This window comes from Cervus elaphus, chromosome 1 (assembly GCF_910594005.1).
Source record: "Cervus elaphus chromosome 1, mCerEla1.1, whole genome shotgun sequence".
Taxonomy (NCBI): domain Eukaryota; kingdom Metazoa; phylum Chordata; class Mammalia; order Artiodactyla; family Cervidae; genus Cervus; species Cervus elaphus.
Window position 1 is genome coordinate 66,337,209 of NC_057815.1, and position 16,076 is coordinate 66,353,284.

General features: G+C 37.3%; 1 protein-coding gene across 3 annotated transcripts in view; it reads right to left on the reverse strand.

The window, feature by feature from the left end:
- Window positions 1-16,076, reverse strand: part of FCHSD2 (FCH and double SH3 domains 2) — a 260,252-nt gene that overhangs the window by 135,923 nt on the left and 108,253 nt on the right. For all 3 annotated transcript variants that reach the window (XM_043906604.1, XM_043906595.1, XM_043906612.1), the window contains exon 5: window positions 3,089-3,233. In XM_043906604.1, coding sequence (XP_043762539.1) covers window positions 3,089-3,233 — 145 coding nt within the window. The remainder of the gene's footprint in view (window positions 1-3,088; window positions 3,234-16,076) is intronic.

Consider the following 16,076-nt stretch of genomic DNA (forward strand, 5'->3'; position numbering starts at 1 on the left):
CAGAAAAAAGTACATTAATAAAGTGCAGAAAAAGTACAAAAGACATGGAAAGAGACAAAAGGTCTAATAGCAAAGAAGTCCTAATAGGGAGGTAAATGGAATTATGTTATTAAAACATTTTTACATTGTTTAAGAGGTGGTAAAATACTAATTCACAATAGACTTGAAGTTTGAAGAGCAGTAAAACTACCAATTCATGGTAAATTACAGTATGTCAAAAAAGCATACTGGAATCTCTAAAGTAATTACTAAAAGAACAAGATTATAAAATTAAAAAGCTAATAGTGAAGGAAATTTTGATAATAAAAAGTACAAGATTGCTCAATGTCATTAATCACCAGGGAAACTACAAATCAAAACCACAATGAGATATCACCTCATACCTGTTAGGATGGTTATTACCAAAAAAAAAATGACAACAAGTATTGGCAAGGTTGGGGAGAAATTGGAACCCTTGTGCACTGTTGGTGAGAATGCAAAGTGGTACAGCTCTTTATGGAAAAGAGTATGGCGATTCCTCAAAAAATTAAAACTACAACTATCACACATTATCCAGCAATCCTACTTCTAGGTATTTATCCAAAAGAAGTGAAATCAGGATATCAAAGAAATATTAGTATTCCCATGTTTACTGCAGCACTATTCACAAAAGTCAAAATATGGAAATAACCAAAATGTGGATAAATGCATGAATGTATTAAAAAAATATGGTATATACATACGGTAGAATATTATTCAGCCTTAAAAAAGGATATCCCATGCACGCATCCATGCAACAAAATGGTTGAAACTAGAGGACATTATGCCAAGTGAAATAAGCCAGTCACAGAAGAACAAATACTGCATGATTCCACTTACATGAAATACATAAAATAATCAAACATAAAAAATTTCAGTTATACAAAATAAATAAGTTCTAGAGATTGTCCGCACAACATTGTGCTTATAGATAACAATATTGTATTGTTCACTTAAAAAATCTGTTAAGAGGATAGAGCTCATATTAAGTGTTCTCATCACCCTAAAAGAAAAATACAAGATTAATCCAAAAGGAGGCTAAAAGAAAAAAGAAAGTATGGAGAAAGGGTTGGGGTACAGAACAAAAAACAGATGATTTTTTGACCCTATGTGGAGTCAATTTGTTGTAAAGTTTGGGAAGTACAATTGGAAAAGTCAGTATTTGTGGCCATGTGTTGCTTTTCTTGCTCCACTGAGAATCCATCTCAATTTTCTTTTGGAGAATCATCTTTTCCCATATTTAGTCCATGTAGTTTACACAAGGACTGTAACCTCTGTAACTCAAGAAAAGTCAGTGAGCCTCAATTCTGGTAGTTTTGTTAGAACTTTGGGGAAAGTGGAAATTGTGGAATTGCTAGCTCTGATATTTGTAAATCTGGCATGTCAGGGACAGCACAATGTGGGGAGAGTTGCTATGCCACAGAGAGTTGCTGAAGAATGAAGCCACCGGGGAAAGCTAACGGATGGGAAGAAACATGAATTCTAATGCCATCATTTGAGCTCCTGGATCCACTCCTGCCTGGATTCCATCCCCGCTGAAATTTTCAATTATACATTCTCTTCTTGGTTTAAGTCAGTTTGAAGTAAGTTTCTGTCATCTGCAATTTCAGAGTCCTGATAGGTATGCTCAATATATGGTGTGTGTGTAACTTGCTTCAGTCGTATTCAACTCTTTGTGACCTATGAACTATAGCCTGCCAGGCTCCTCTGTCCATGGAATTCTCCAGGCAGGAATACTGGAGTGGGTTGCCATTCCCTCCTTGAATGCTCAAAATATATTTAGTGTTCAACAACTGCTTAGATAAAACATAAACACTATTATTACTGGCTATAATATAAGTTAATTCACAGATAAGTGGACTTGTCAAACCTCACCAAACATTCTTTGCCCTGGTATGTTCAGTGACATTCAGATCATAGAAGAGCACAAATCGGTTAACTCTTTCAAAATATTCTGATATTGAGAAATGTAGAACTTCCAATAATTCAATCAGATTTGGTGAATGTACCGGCTATTTGAAACATCATATTTCCTCCCAGTTAGGAAGGAGCTAGATCAATTCTCTACCTCTGTCTCCGACTCTCTCTCTGCGTGTGCTGATGGATACACACACACACAACATTTTTTCTTCCAATCGAAAGCCTTGTTTGGCCAGTGATCATGTATTGTTTTGAAAGAAAATTTTGAAAGACAATTTTGAGCAGAGGCATTCTTATAGAAATATGTTAAAACCCACTGATATTACGTGAGTGCTTGAAAGAGATATATTTATTAATAACATTGATTTCATGCTACTAAAATCATCTTTGGCAAAAATGGAAGATTAGTTTATTTAGTTTTCATTTGTAAAAATTAGTGAAAATCCGAAGGACAATTAGAATCAAAACAATGGCTTGTGAAATATTATTTCCTTAAATAGTTACTTTAATAATTTTTAAAGTATTAATACTTCCATAAAAAACATTTAAATACTTCTTAGGCATCATGATAATCTCTAATTTTGTAACTATTTCCTAAGAGGATCTAATTCAATTACTTACTTTCAATCACAAGCTTTTCATAAAAATCACATTATTCTTCCTATGAATTTTAAAATTCTGTATAATCATTTAAAATTTTTTATGTAGTTTATATAATTAAACCTTAGAATAACCCAATTTTGGTAATAAGTTCGCTATATATGGTCAAGATGTGTCAATTTCCTTTAAATTATTATGCAAAATGGATCAAACCGAACTAAGATTTTATCAAGACTTAGTGGGATTAATAACATTGTAATTGTTTTAATATACACCAATCTAAGTAGGTCTACTTCCTTGAGTTAAATTGAAAAGTGATATTTGTAAGAAATGTTTGCTGAGCTTTCAGATTCAAATCACACTCACCTGTGTCAATTAATAAAATACAGTAGCCAGAGGGAACATGTTGAAATCAGAAAGTCTATGTTAAAATCAGAAACATTTGGAACATAGAGAAAAATTCAAAGTGTAAAATGCAATTGAACATAATCTTGCAGATTATAAACGTAGTAGTGAGATATTAAAAGAAAAGAACAAATAGAAACGATACCCTTTTTAGTTGCTGTTCTTTTAGGCTTCTCACTGTCCTTGCAGGCTCAGAAATGAAGTTTTTATAGTTTTCACATATATTGATCCGAGACTGGGCTACCTGCATTGTTCCCTCGAGAAAAGATTTCCAAACAGGATACATGCTCCTAAATTCAAAGAGGGACAGAAAAGTATTAGGCAGAGAAAAGGAAGAACAAGTTGCCTAATCTTTTGCTCTCTGGCTAGCACCAACAAACAGAATTAATAGTTTCTTTTTAGTTTAAAGTAAATTTATATTGGTTCATAGGTAGTAATGTTTTTAGCATATATAACAAGTAGAAACATGAAATACGTTCTGTTTCTCTATAGCCTGACAATGGGCTGTTTTGATTCATTAGCTATTCATGATACTGGAGTAAAGTGATACAAGGATTATAATTCTAGACAAAGCTAACACTATAAAAAAATTAGTGAATAATTCAGACTTTCCAGGCCTTTCACTGTTTCAGGACTGTCATTATGAATACCAAAGTTCATTATTTCATTAAGGTATTTTCCTGATTTCAGAGATGAGGTAACTGAGGCTCAAATTTAGAAGATCACCCTAGCTCACACAAGAATGTGGCAGTACTGAGATACAGACAAATACCTCTAAAGTACATTTTCTTTCAGCTATATTATATTGCTCTCTTACATAAATGGATGTGACTGGAAAAAAAAATCATGAACAATTGCTTATGTTCTTGAGAAGTCTATTTGTTAGACAAAAGAAGTCTATGGTATTATTGCTCTACATCTGTTTCTCTGTTGTAATAACACTTAGCCAGAATCTCATTGCTGCTTGGAGTCATTCCAACCAAGTTCCATCACCTTTGCTTGATAAATGTGCTCTCAGGAATCTTTTGGTAAAGTCAAAGAATTATTAATCCTTTGCTTTCTGTAGTCAATTTCCTTTTCAAACCTTCTCTTCTGCTTTCCTAAATGCCTTAGTTCCAACATGATCCTATACTAGTTATAAACATATTTTAGAACTTGTAACAATGAGTGGTACTTTGCTAAAAAGAGATATTGCATTGATATAATATTTATCTAATAAGATTTCTCTTCTTACGTCTAATGGATTTCCTGCTACAGCAATATATGGGACCATGTGCTATCAATACATAAAATGCTAGCTGTGGGTCAACAGATGACAGTGTGAAAACAAGAAAAAGAAAAGTTGCCTGGGTCCCCATTCTACTTGGAACTGAAAAAAAAAAAACCTTGAAACTGTATTTTTCAACTACAGGGATAAATAGTTTGTACAATGGATTGGTAGTTTATATAATACACTGAATGCATCAGTTTAGATGGAAATATTCACTTCTTTAAACAGAGGTATATTAATTCACCTCTGGAAAAAAAAAAGTCAGTGTGCTGTGCCAGCAAAAACTGTCAGCATAAAACCAATGATGGAGTTTAAGAGCAAAATGAATACGGGATAATAAATGTTAACTAAACCTACTGCAGTAATCATTTCACAATATGCATAAGGCAAACCATCACACTGTATACCTCGAACTTATACAGTGAGGTTTATCAATTATTTTTCAATAAAACTGGAAAAAAACAGCAAAATTAACGTCCTCCATGGTCTCACTGCATGACAACTGATGGAATCTAGAATGTAAACTCACCACAGAACTTCGTAAGCAGTCCAAAATCGATAATTCTCGAGAATGCACTAAGAGAAAAATTCAGTTCTCTGCTTTGTAATTATTAATTTACTTAAAATACATTTTAAAACCATAAAGAAAATGAGAAAGAACCATTATAATTATAATCTGAAGGAAGAAAGGAAAAATGGAAAGAAAGGACAAAGGAGGGGAATAGGGAAGAAAGAATTCCTTCATCCACGCTTGCCCCTTCTTCCTTTTATCCCTCCATCTAACTGACTGCTGCTTATCCTTCAAATCTCAGCTTAAATGGAACTTCCTCAGGGAAGTCTCCTTGGAGAAGGGAATGGCAACCCACTTCAGTATTCTTGATGGAAAATTCCATGGACAGAGAAGCCTGATGGGCTTCAGGCCGTGGGGTCGCAAAGAGTCACCATGACTAAGTGACTGACACACGGAAGTCACATGATCACCACCAAGCCAATGCACAGACTCAATCAAATCCTTCCTTGTTCACATGGTTCACATGGTCTGTTCACATGGTTCTAGCACTTTTCCTTCAATTATAAGTATCTTTATGTAATTGTTAATGTTTGTCCATCTCACTACAGAAAAAATTTCCTGAAGGCAGGGGTGTATGTCTTTCTCATAATTGTATTTCTATGGCCTAGCACGTGGCCTAATAATTAGAAAGGTTACAATAAGTATGTATTGAATGAAAACAATGAATGGATGGATGAATGTATAAATCATAAGGACTGTAAAATAAAAAGAAAAATCCTTTCATTATAGAGTTTAAAAAGAGATCTTTAGAGATTAGCAGACAAATACGTAGCACGCAAATATTTTCAACAATGACACACCATGAATTGCCTGAAATTCGGTTACCAGTTAGTGAGAAGATCTGGGTTCAAGTTCTAGTTTAACCAATATAATCTTCTGTAGCACATCTCACTACACTTTCATTTCCTCTACTGGCAAATGGAAAAATAATAAAAATACCAGCACCATGTACCGCTATTATAACAATTAAATGCAAATGATGTGAAAATTCTTGCCACACAGATTCTTTTAAATGAATAAATAGTAACAGTCACAGAATTGTAGAAGAAATACTACAGAAGTACTTTGTAGAAGTACTTCTTATTAACATAATAGTGGTAGTTCCAATGACAATGGTGTTTTTCATTTCAACTGAGAAAATAATAATGGGTTGTAGAGTGAGTTCCTAAAAATTTCATTTCCCTAGGCTTCATATATAAAATTTTGTAACATAAGGAAAGGTATCAAGCATTTACAGTATTTTACTATTCTGCTCAGCTGAGGAAATAAGACTCAAAATTATAAAAGAAAGCAAGGAAATTCTATTAAGAACCTATCACATGCTAGGCACTATGTCATGTATTTTACATGAACCACATCATTTAATCCTTACGACAACTTTGTAAGACAGGCATTATCCCTGTTTTGCAGAGGAGAAAAAGTAAGGCTTGGAGAAGTTGTGAAATTTTCCTCTGGCTATTCACCAGGAACCAGCACTCTCATGGTTATAACCTAGACTTTGCCATTATCAGTAACTACCCGTCTACTCTAATACCAATTTAATCATCTAATCTCTGACCAATGCCTCTTCCTTCTCCTCACTCCCTTTAGGATTCTCACTTCAACAATTACTCAACCCAATCGGAGCCCACAATCCATTTCATCCTGCCTCCTTTCCACTGTCCTTTACTCCCTTCTCATAATCTTCCTTTATGGCTCCCTTTATCCAGCCTAGATTTCCAATATTATCACTCTCTAATGTACACCCTATTACCTCTGCCTCACTCTCTTTCCATCATTATAATTTACCAATTCCAAACTTGGTTAAATCCAAAATTCTGTTTACACTATACCAACGTCTGTGCAACAGAACACTGCTGAAGAAAATAATCATGCTACCTATTCTCACTTTAAATTCATGTCAAATAAACCTTAGTGTTACCCTTCTCCAAGGGATCTGCCCAATCCAGGAATCGAACTGGGGTCTCCCATATTGCAGGCAGATTCTTTACCAACTGAGGTATCAGGGAGGCCCGTGTTACCCAGCAATCCTACTATATTCCCCTACTTTACTTATTTGCTCACTCTTATAGATAATTATTTCCCACAATCCCCTCTCATCTCAAACCTCTAATATGACCACACTTTCCAGCTGACAATGAAGCATGAAGACAATGTCCACATGCTGCCTCCACAGCGACCTCTCTCCCTGCATTTGCACCAATATACTGGGTTATCTTTCTCTTTACTCCAAAAATTACTTATGCTCTGAAGGCCATTTTTCACCTCTGTACATTATATAACCTCTAACTCACGACTTCCTGTCTGAGGAGGCCTTACAAATAGCTGTGAAAAGAAGAGAAGAAAGAAGCAAAGGAGAAAAGGAAAGATACACCCATTTGAATGCAGAGTTCCAAAAAACAGTAAGGAGAGATAAGAAAGCCTTCCTCAGTGATCAGTGCAAAGAAATAGAGGAAAACAATAGAATGGGAAAGACTAGAGATCTCTTCAAGAAAAATCAGAGATACCACGGGAGTATTTCATGCAAAGATGGGATCAATAAAGGACAGAAATGGTATGGACCTAACAGAAGCAGAAGATATTAATAAGAGGTGGCAAGAATACACAGAACTATGCAAAAAAGATCTTCATGACCCAGATAATCAAGATGGTGTGATCATTCACCTAGAGCCAGACATCCTGGAATGTCAAGTCAAGTGGGCCTTAGGAAGCATCACTATGAACAAAGCTAGTGGAGGTGATGGAATTCCAGTTGAGCTATTTCAAATCCTGAAAGATGATGCTGTGAAAGTGTTGCACTCAGTATGCCAGTAAATTTGGAAAAGTCAGCAGTGACCACAGGACTGGAAAAGGGCAGTTTTCATTCCAGTCCCAAAGATAGGCAGGGCCAAAGAATGCTCAAATTACCACACAATTGCACTCATCTCACATGCTAGTAAAGTAATGCTCAAAATTCTCCAAGCCAGGCTTCAACAATACGTGAACTGTTGAACTTCCAGATGTTCAAGCTGGTTTTAGAAAAGACAGAGAAACCTGAGATCAAATTGCCAACATCAGCTGGATCATTGAAAAAGCAAGAGAGTTCCAAAAAAAAGTCCATTTCTGCTTCATTGACTATGCCAAAGCTTTTGACTGTGGATCACAATAAACTGTGGAAAATTCTGAAAGAGATGGGAATACCAGACCACCTGACCTGCCTCTTGAGAAATGTGTATGTAGGTCAGGAAGTAACAGTTAACACTGGACATGGAACAGACTGGTTCCAAATAGGAAAAGGAGTATGTCAAGGTTGTATATTGTCACACTGCTTATTTAACTTATATGCAAAGTACATCATGGGAAACACTGGGCTGGATGAAGCACAAGCTGCAATCAAGATTGCCAGGAAAATATCAATAACCTCAGATATGCAGATGACAACACCTTTATGGAAGAAAGTGAAGAAGAACTAAAAAGCCTCTTGATGAAAGTGAAAGAGGAGAGTGAAAAAGTTGGCTTAAGCTCAACATTCAGAAAACTAAGATCATGACATCCAGTCCCATCATTTCATGGCAAATAGATGGGGAAACAGTGGAAACCGTGACAGACTTTATTTTGGGGGGCTCCAAAATCACCACAGATAGTGACTGCAGTCATGAAATGAAAAGACACTTACTCCTTGAAAGGAAATTATGACCACCCTACACAGCATATTAAAAAGCAGAGACATTACTTTGCCAACAAAGGTCCATCTAGTCAAAGTTATGGTTTTTCCAGTAGTCATGTATAGATGTGACAGTTGTACTATAAAGAAGGCTGAGCACCGAAGAATTGATGCTTTTGAACTGTGGTGTTGGAGAAGACTCTTGAGAGTCCCCTGGACTGCAAAGAGATCCAACCAGTCCATCCTTAGAGAAATCAGTCCTGAATATTCGCTGGAAAGACTGATGCTGAAGCTGAAACTCCAATACTTTGGCCACCTGATGCGAAAAACTGATTCTTTTGAAAAGACCCTGATAATGGGAAATATTGAAGGCAGGAGGAGAAGGGGATGACAGAAGATGAGATGGTTGGATGGCATCACCAACTCAATGGACATGAGTTTGAGTAAACTTTGGGAGTTGGTGATGGACAGGGAGACCTGGCGAGCTGCAGTTATGGAGTCGCAAAGAGTCAGACACGACTAAGAGATTGAACTGAACTCAAGAATAGCAATCTAGCAATTGTGCTTTCTCCTACAATATAAACTTTTTCCTTTCTCTTGGATCATACTCATATAATATCTCCCATCTTAAAAAATAAATAAATAAATCTTCCATCAACCCTCCCATTTCCCTCTAGCTACCACCCCAATGTCTGTTCCCTTTAACAGCAAAACTCCTTGAAAGAAATGTCTGAAATTATTACTTCTGTTTCTCTTGCTGGTCACTCTTGATTCAATTTAAATAAGGCTTTAACATTCACCATTCTGAAATTACTTGTCAAAGTCATCAAAGATCTCCCTGTGGCTAATCCAAATAGTCGATTCAAGTTTAGGCCTATTATTCAGGCTATCAGCAGTACTGACCTAATTTATCCTTCTTAAAATGTTTTCTTCACTTGGCTTCCAGATTATCACTCTCTCTTGGTCTGCCTTTATCTCACTAGCCAGAGATTTGTCTCCTTTGCTGGTTCCTTTCAATCTCTTTGCCCTATAAATGCTGTGTCCCCACAGTCAGCTTCTTCTCTCCCACAACTTCTCTCCTACCACCACACACTCTCTCCTAGATAAGCTCATGTAGTCTCATGGCTTTAAATACTGTCAATATGGTGACTATTCCTGAATTTTTAATTCAGACATCTTCTGTAACCACTCAGTCGCCTGTTTAACATATCTGACTTAAGATATTTAGCAAGTATCTTAAAACTTAATGTCTGAAACCAAATTCTTGATTTCCCTAAAATGTTCTATTAGTCTATTTCACCTCATTGACAGCTACTCAAACCTTCTAGTTGTTCAAGCCAAAACCACTACAGTCATCACTGATTCTTTTTTCCTCCTTATATTCCACATCTGATCCACCAAGAAATACTGTTCATTAGACTTTTAAAATATAAAGGAAACTGATTACTGTCTATCTCTGTCTACCCACTGCTACTACCCTGGTTTCAGCCACCACTATCCCACACCTGGATTACTACAATAGCCTAAAGGACCTCTCTCTGATTCTGCTCTTGTCCTCCTAAGTCTATGCTTTACAGTATAGCCACTACAGTGCCCAGCACTTCTTAGTACTCTGTTCTTCTTACTATGCTTACTATCCTTATCACAGAGTAACATAATTTAATTACTCATATGCTTATTGTCTTGTCTTTCACTAGAATGAATGCTTTTATTTTTCAATTAGAATAGAATATGAATTGTAAGATATATATTTTTAATTTAAAAGGTAAGTCATTTTAACAAAAAAAAAATATAACAGTGGTACAGGAGATACAAGGCACAAACTGTATAAGATATACACAAAGAACTTAGGATACCCCTTTATCAGAGTGAAGACACTCATTTTTTTTTTTACTTTTACAAAGCAGAAGCTTTGTCTTATTCACTCTAGTATCCTCAGCACACAGAACAGGGTCTGGCATAGCAGACTCACTCAATATATATTTACGGGAGGAAGGAGAGGAGGGAATGATGGAGACCAGATTCAAATCCAGGATCTGTCTGGCTTCCATACCTCTGCTCTTCTGTTTACATAATATTGCTCCTGGTCCCAGCAATACTATTAAAGAATTTTTTAAAAGAGTCTTGGACTTCCCTGGTGGGGCAATGGATAGGAATCCAACTGCTAATGCAGGGGATATGGGTTCAATCCCTGGTCCGGGAAGATTCCACATGCTGCACAGAAACTAAGCCTGCAAGACGCAACTACTGAAGGCCGAGCACCCAAAGCCTGTGCTCTGCAACAAGAGAAGCCACTGCAAGGAGAGACGAAGAGTAGGTCCTGCATGCTGCAACGAGAAAAAGCCCATGCACATCAATGAAGATCCACCACAATCAAAAATAAAATAAAAAGTAAAAAAAGAAAAACAAAGTGTCTTCACTCTAATAAAGGTATCCTAAGTTCTTTGTGTATATCTTACATAGTTTGTACCTCATATCTCCTATACCATTATCTTTTTTTTTTTGTTAAAATGACTCACCTTTTAAATTAAGATATATGTATCTTAAAATTCATATTCTACTCTAATTGAAAAATAAAACTTGCCATAATAATTAAGTTGTAATTAGTAGAATTCAAAAATATCGAGCTAGGATTCCTCACTGGTCCAGTGGTTAAGACTCCATTCTCCCATTATTACAGAGTGAAATAAGTCAGAAAGAGAAAGACAAATACTGTATATTTATGCATATATATGGAATTTAGAAGACAGGACCAATGATCCTACATGGAGGGCAGCAAAGGAGACACATATGTAAAGAACGGACTTTTGGACTCAGTAGGAGAAGGCAAAGGTGGTATGATTTAAGAGAATAGCACTGAAACATGTACATTACCATATGTAAAAGGGATGACCAGTGCAAGTTCAGTGCATGAAGCAAGGCACCCAAAGTCAGTGCTCTGGGACAATCCAGAGGGATAGGGTGGGGACGGAGGTGGGAGGGGGGTTCAGGATGGGAGGACAGACATATATACCTGTGGCCAATTCATGTTGATGTATGGCAAAAAACCATCACAATATTGTAAAGCAATTATCCTCCAACTAAAATGAAAAAAATTAATGGGAAAAAAGATTCCACACTCCCAAAGCAGGAGGCACAGCTTTGATTCCTGTGGGGAACTAAGATTTCACATACTGCATGATGTGGCAAAAAATTTAAAAAAAACAAAAACAAAAAACTGATCCATATACCACCTAAAATCATGCTGTAAACTATTTCTCATATAACTAAGACACTGGAAGACAGATCAAACCTTATCAGGAAAAATTTTTATTAGGAAACAAATCAACAAATTTATTTGACTGCATCAGTGGTCACATAAATCTATATATGTAATAAAACACCACAGAACTTAATATACATACACCTACATACACACAAACGAAAGCATGTAAAACTGGTGAATTCTGAATTAGATTGGTGGATTGTATCAATATTGATTTCTTAACCGTGATGCTGTAGTACAGTTATGCAAGATAATACCACTGGGGAAACTGTAAGAGCACTCTTTGTCTTATTTCTTAAAACTGCACATGAAACCATTATTACTCTTTTTAAGTAAAAACAAGTTTAACAAACACAATCACATATCTTTCTTGACTTGGAAAACAACATCACACATCAAGAAGACTAGAAATGCTGGCACATTAAATTCATAATCTAAGATTAACATATATAGTGACTGATATAAGGAGAAAGTATGGTGCTTAATAAATAAGTGTCCACGTATTGTTGGTCTTGGTAGTAGATAGGGAGACTACCCTCATCCTAGGTAACAGAAGTAAAGGCAGGGATTGACTGATACTCAGTCCAGTTGAGGTGTGATAAGAACTGCAATACAGCTGCAGCTTAAAGCTCCCAAGAGCTGGGGAACCTAGCATGAAAGAAAGAGAAACGGTAAGAAAGGAGGAAAGAAAGGTAATTTGGGGTCAAGACTCCTTGTGGCTTTGGATATCATAATTTTTTAAAAATTACATACTATTAGAAGGGAGAAACAACAGAAGATTTTCAAGTAAGGGGTGACAGTAGGCCTGTTTTACAAAGACATATATATGGTGGGTGGTACTGTGGCAAATGAAATTGTGAAAGGTGGTACTGTGGCAAATCGAACTGTGAAAGCAGAGAAGCAGCTACTTAACATTCCTAAGAGAAAATGAGGTCTGTTCCCAAGCTGCGGAGTTTCTAAAAACACAGATCATTACTAGTTTATAGGCAATATTTAAAGACAGGAAAATAGATAAGATGACTTAAAATAGTCACTAGAGAGCTGAGGGAACTCCAAAGAATATTTACATAGAAAAGACCTGCTATGGTCTGAATGTCTGTGTTCCCCCAGAATTCATATGTGGAAATCCTATTCTTCAAAGGTGATAATGGTATTAGGGGGTGAGGCTTTGCAGAGGTGAAGGCAGAATGAGTCAGTCAGTTCAGTCACTCAGTCGTGTCTGACTCTTTGCGACCCCAGGATTCGCAGCACACCAGGCCTCCCTGTCCATCACCAGCTCCCAGAGTCCACCCAAACCCATGTCCATCGAGTTGGTGATGCCATCCAGCCATCTCATCCTTTGTCATCCCCTTCTCCTTCTGCCCCCAATTCCTCCCAGCATCAGGGTCTTTTCCAATGAGTCAGCTCTTCACATGAGGTGGCCAGAGTATTGGAGTTTCAGCTTCAGCATCAGTCCTTCCAATGAACACCCACGACTGATCTCCTTTAGGATGGACTGGTTGGATCTCCTTGCAGTCCAAGGGACTCTCAAGAGTCTTCTCCAACAACACAGTTCAAAAGCATCAATTCTTCGGCTCTCAGCTTTCTTCACAGTCCAACTTTCACATCCATACATAACTACTGGAAAAACCATAGCCTTGACTAGATAGATGGACCTTTGTTGGCAATGTAATGTCTCTGCTTTTTAATATGCTATCTAGGTTGGTCATAACTTTCCTTCCAAGGAGTAAGAGTCTTTGAATTTCATGGCTGTAATCACCATCTGCAGTGATCTTGGAGCCCAAAAAAATAAAGTCAGCCACTGCTTCCACTGTTTCCCCATCTATTTCCCATGAAGTGATGGGACCAGATGCCATGATCTTAGTTTTCTGAATGTTGAGCTTAAGCCAACTTTTTCACTCTCCTCTTTCACTTTCAAGAGCCTCTTAAGTTCCTCTTCACTTTCTGCCATAAAGGTGGTGTCATCTGCATATCTGAGGTTATTGATATTTTCCTGGCAATCTTGATTCCAGCTTGTGCTTCTCCCAGCCCAGCGTTTCTCATGATGGACTCTGCATATAAGTTAAATAAGCAGGGTGACAATATACAGCCTTGATGTACTCCTTTTCCTATTTGGAACCAGTCTGTTGTTCCATGTCCAGTTCTAACTGTTGCTTCCTGACCTGCATATAGGTTTCTCAAGAGGTGGGTCAGGTGATCTGGTATTCCCATCTCTTTCAGAATTTTCCACAGTTTATTGTGATCCACACAGTCAAAGGCTTTGGTATAGTCAATAAAGCAGAAATAGATGTTTTTCTGGAACTCTCTCGCTTTTTCGATGATCCAGCAGATGTTGGCAATTTGATCTCTGGTTCCTCTGCCTTTTCTAAATCCAGCTTGAACATCTGGAAGTTCACGATTCACGTATTGCTGAAGCCTGGCTTGGAGAATTTTGAGCATTACTTTACTAGCATGTGAGATGAGTGCAACTGTGCAGTAGTTTGAGCATTCTTTGGCATTGCCTTTCTTTGGGACTGGAATGAAAACTGACCTTTTCCAGTCCCGTGGCCACTGCTGAGTTTTCCAAATTTGCTGGCATATTGAGTGCAGCACTTTCACAGCATCATGTTTCAGGATTTGAAATAGCTCAACTGGAATTCCAGAATAGTGTCCTATAAGAGAGACCCCACAGAGCTCCTAAACCTCTTCTCCCAGTAAAGTGAAAGTGAAACTGAAAGTCTCTCAGTCGTGTCCAGCTCTTTGCAACCCTATAGACCCCACCAGGCTCCTCTGTCCATGGAATTCTCCAGGCGAGAATACCGGAATGGGTGGCCATTCCCTTCTCCAGGGAATCTTGATTTTGCTGACTGTATAGAGCTTATCCATCTTTGGCTGCAAAGGATATAATCAATCTGATTTCGGTATTGACCATCTGGTGATGTCCACATGTACAGTCTTATCTTCAGTTGTTGGAAGAGGGTGGTTGCTATGATCAGTGCATTCTCTCGGCAAAATTCTATTAGCCTTTGCCCTGCTTCATTCTGTACTCCAAGGCCAAATTTGCCTGTTACTCCAGGTGTTTCTTGACTTCCTACTTTTGCATTCCAGTCCCCTATAATGAAAAGGACATCTTTTTTGGTGTTAGTTCTACAAGATTTTGTATGTCTTCATGGAACCATTCAACTTCAACTTCTTCAGCATGACTGGTAGGGGCATAGACTTGGATTACTATGATATCAAATGGTTTGCCTTGGAAATGAACAGAGATCATTCTGTCATTTTTGAGATTGCATCTAAGTACTGCATTTTGGACTCTTTTGTTGACTACGATGGCTACTCTATTTCTTCTAAGGGATTCTTGCCCACAGTAGTAGATATAATGGTCATCTGAGTTAAATTCACCCATTCCAGTCCATTTTAGTTCGCTGAGTCCTAAAATGTCGACCTTCACTCTTGCCATCTCCTGTTTGACCACTTCCAATTTGCCTTGATTCATGGACCTAACATTCCAGGTTCCTATGCAATATTGCTCTTTCAGCATCAGACTTTACTTCCATTACCAGTCATATCCACAAATGGGTGTTGTTTTTGCTTTGGCTCCATCTCTTCAGTTTTTCTGGAGTTATTTCTCCACTGATCTCCAGTAGCATATTGGGCACCTACCAACCTAGGGAGGTCATCTTTCAGTGTCCTATCTTTTTGCCTTTTCACAGTATTCATGAGGTTCACAAGGCAGGAATACTGAAGTGGTTTGCCATTCCCTTTTCCAGTGGCTTACCATACTTTTAAAAGTTAGGTTGTATAAGCTAGCCTGGGGTCATAACCTTATCCTTATTTCTTTGGTAGCGCACAACCTGAAATTCAAACACACGTGGAATACAACCTATCTATAAGTTGGAGTCCTTCTCCACTGTTCAGCAAGCAGCCTCTTCCTAAGTCAGGCTTTACTTACATCAGCAATACTGTTAAGGTTTCCTGTGTATCCGTCAGTTTTCTAGTTCTGTTAAGAAATTATCTTATGACCCAGTAACTTGATAAATATTCAGATTCCAAACCACACATTTCAATACTGAGTTCTTAATTACCCTGGATTCTCTGCTATTGCTTCCTGAGTAATAATTAGTCTTAACTTCAACCAGACTGCAAACTCTGAAACCCTGTCTTTGACATAGTTTCCCTCAACATGAAGGACAGTCTTGAGTACAAAAGCTAATAAATACTTCCAAATAAACTGCAAAAAAAAAGACATCCAAGTCTAAACAAAATTATAAATACTTTAAAGATATCTGTATGGATTGGGAGAAAATATTTGCAAATGATGTGACCGACAAGGGATTAGTCTCCAAAATTTACAAAGAACTCATGAAGCTTAACAGCATTAAAGCAAACAATCCTACCAACAAAT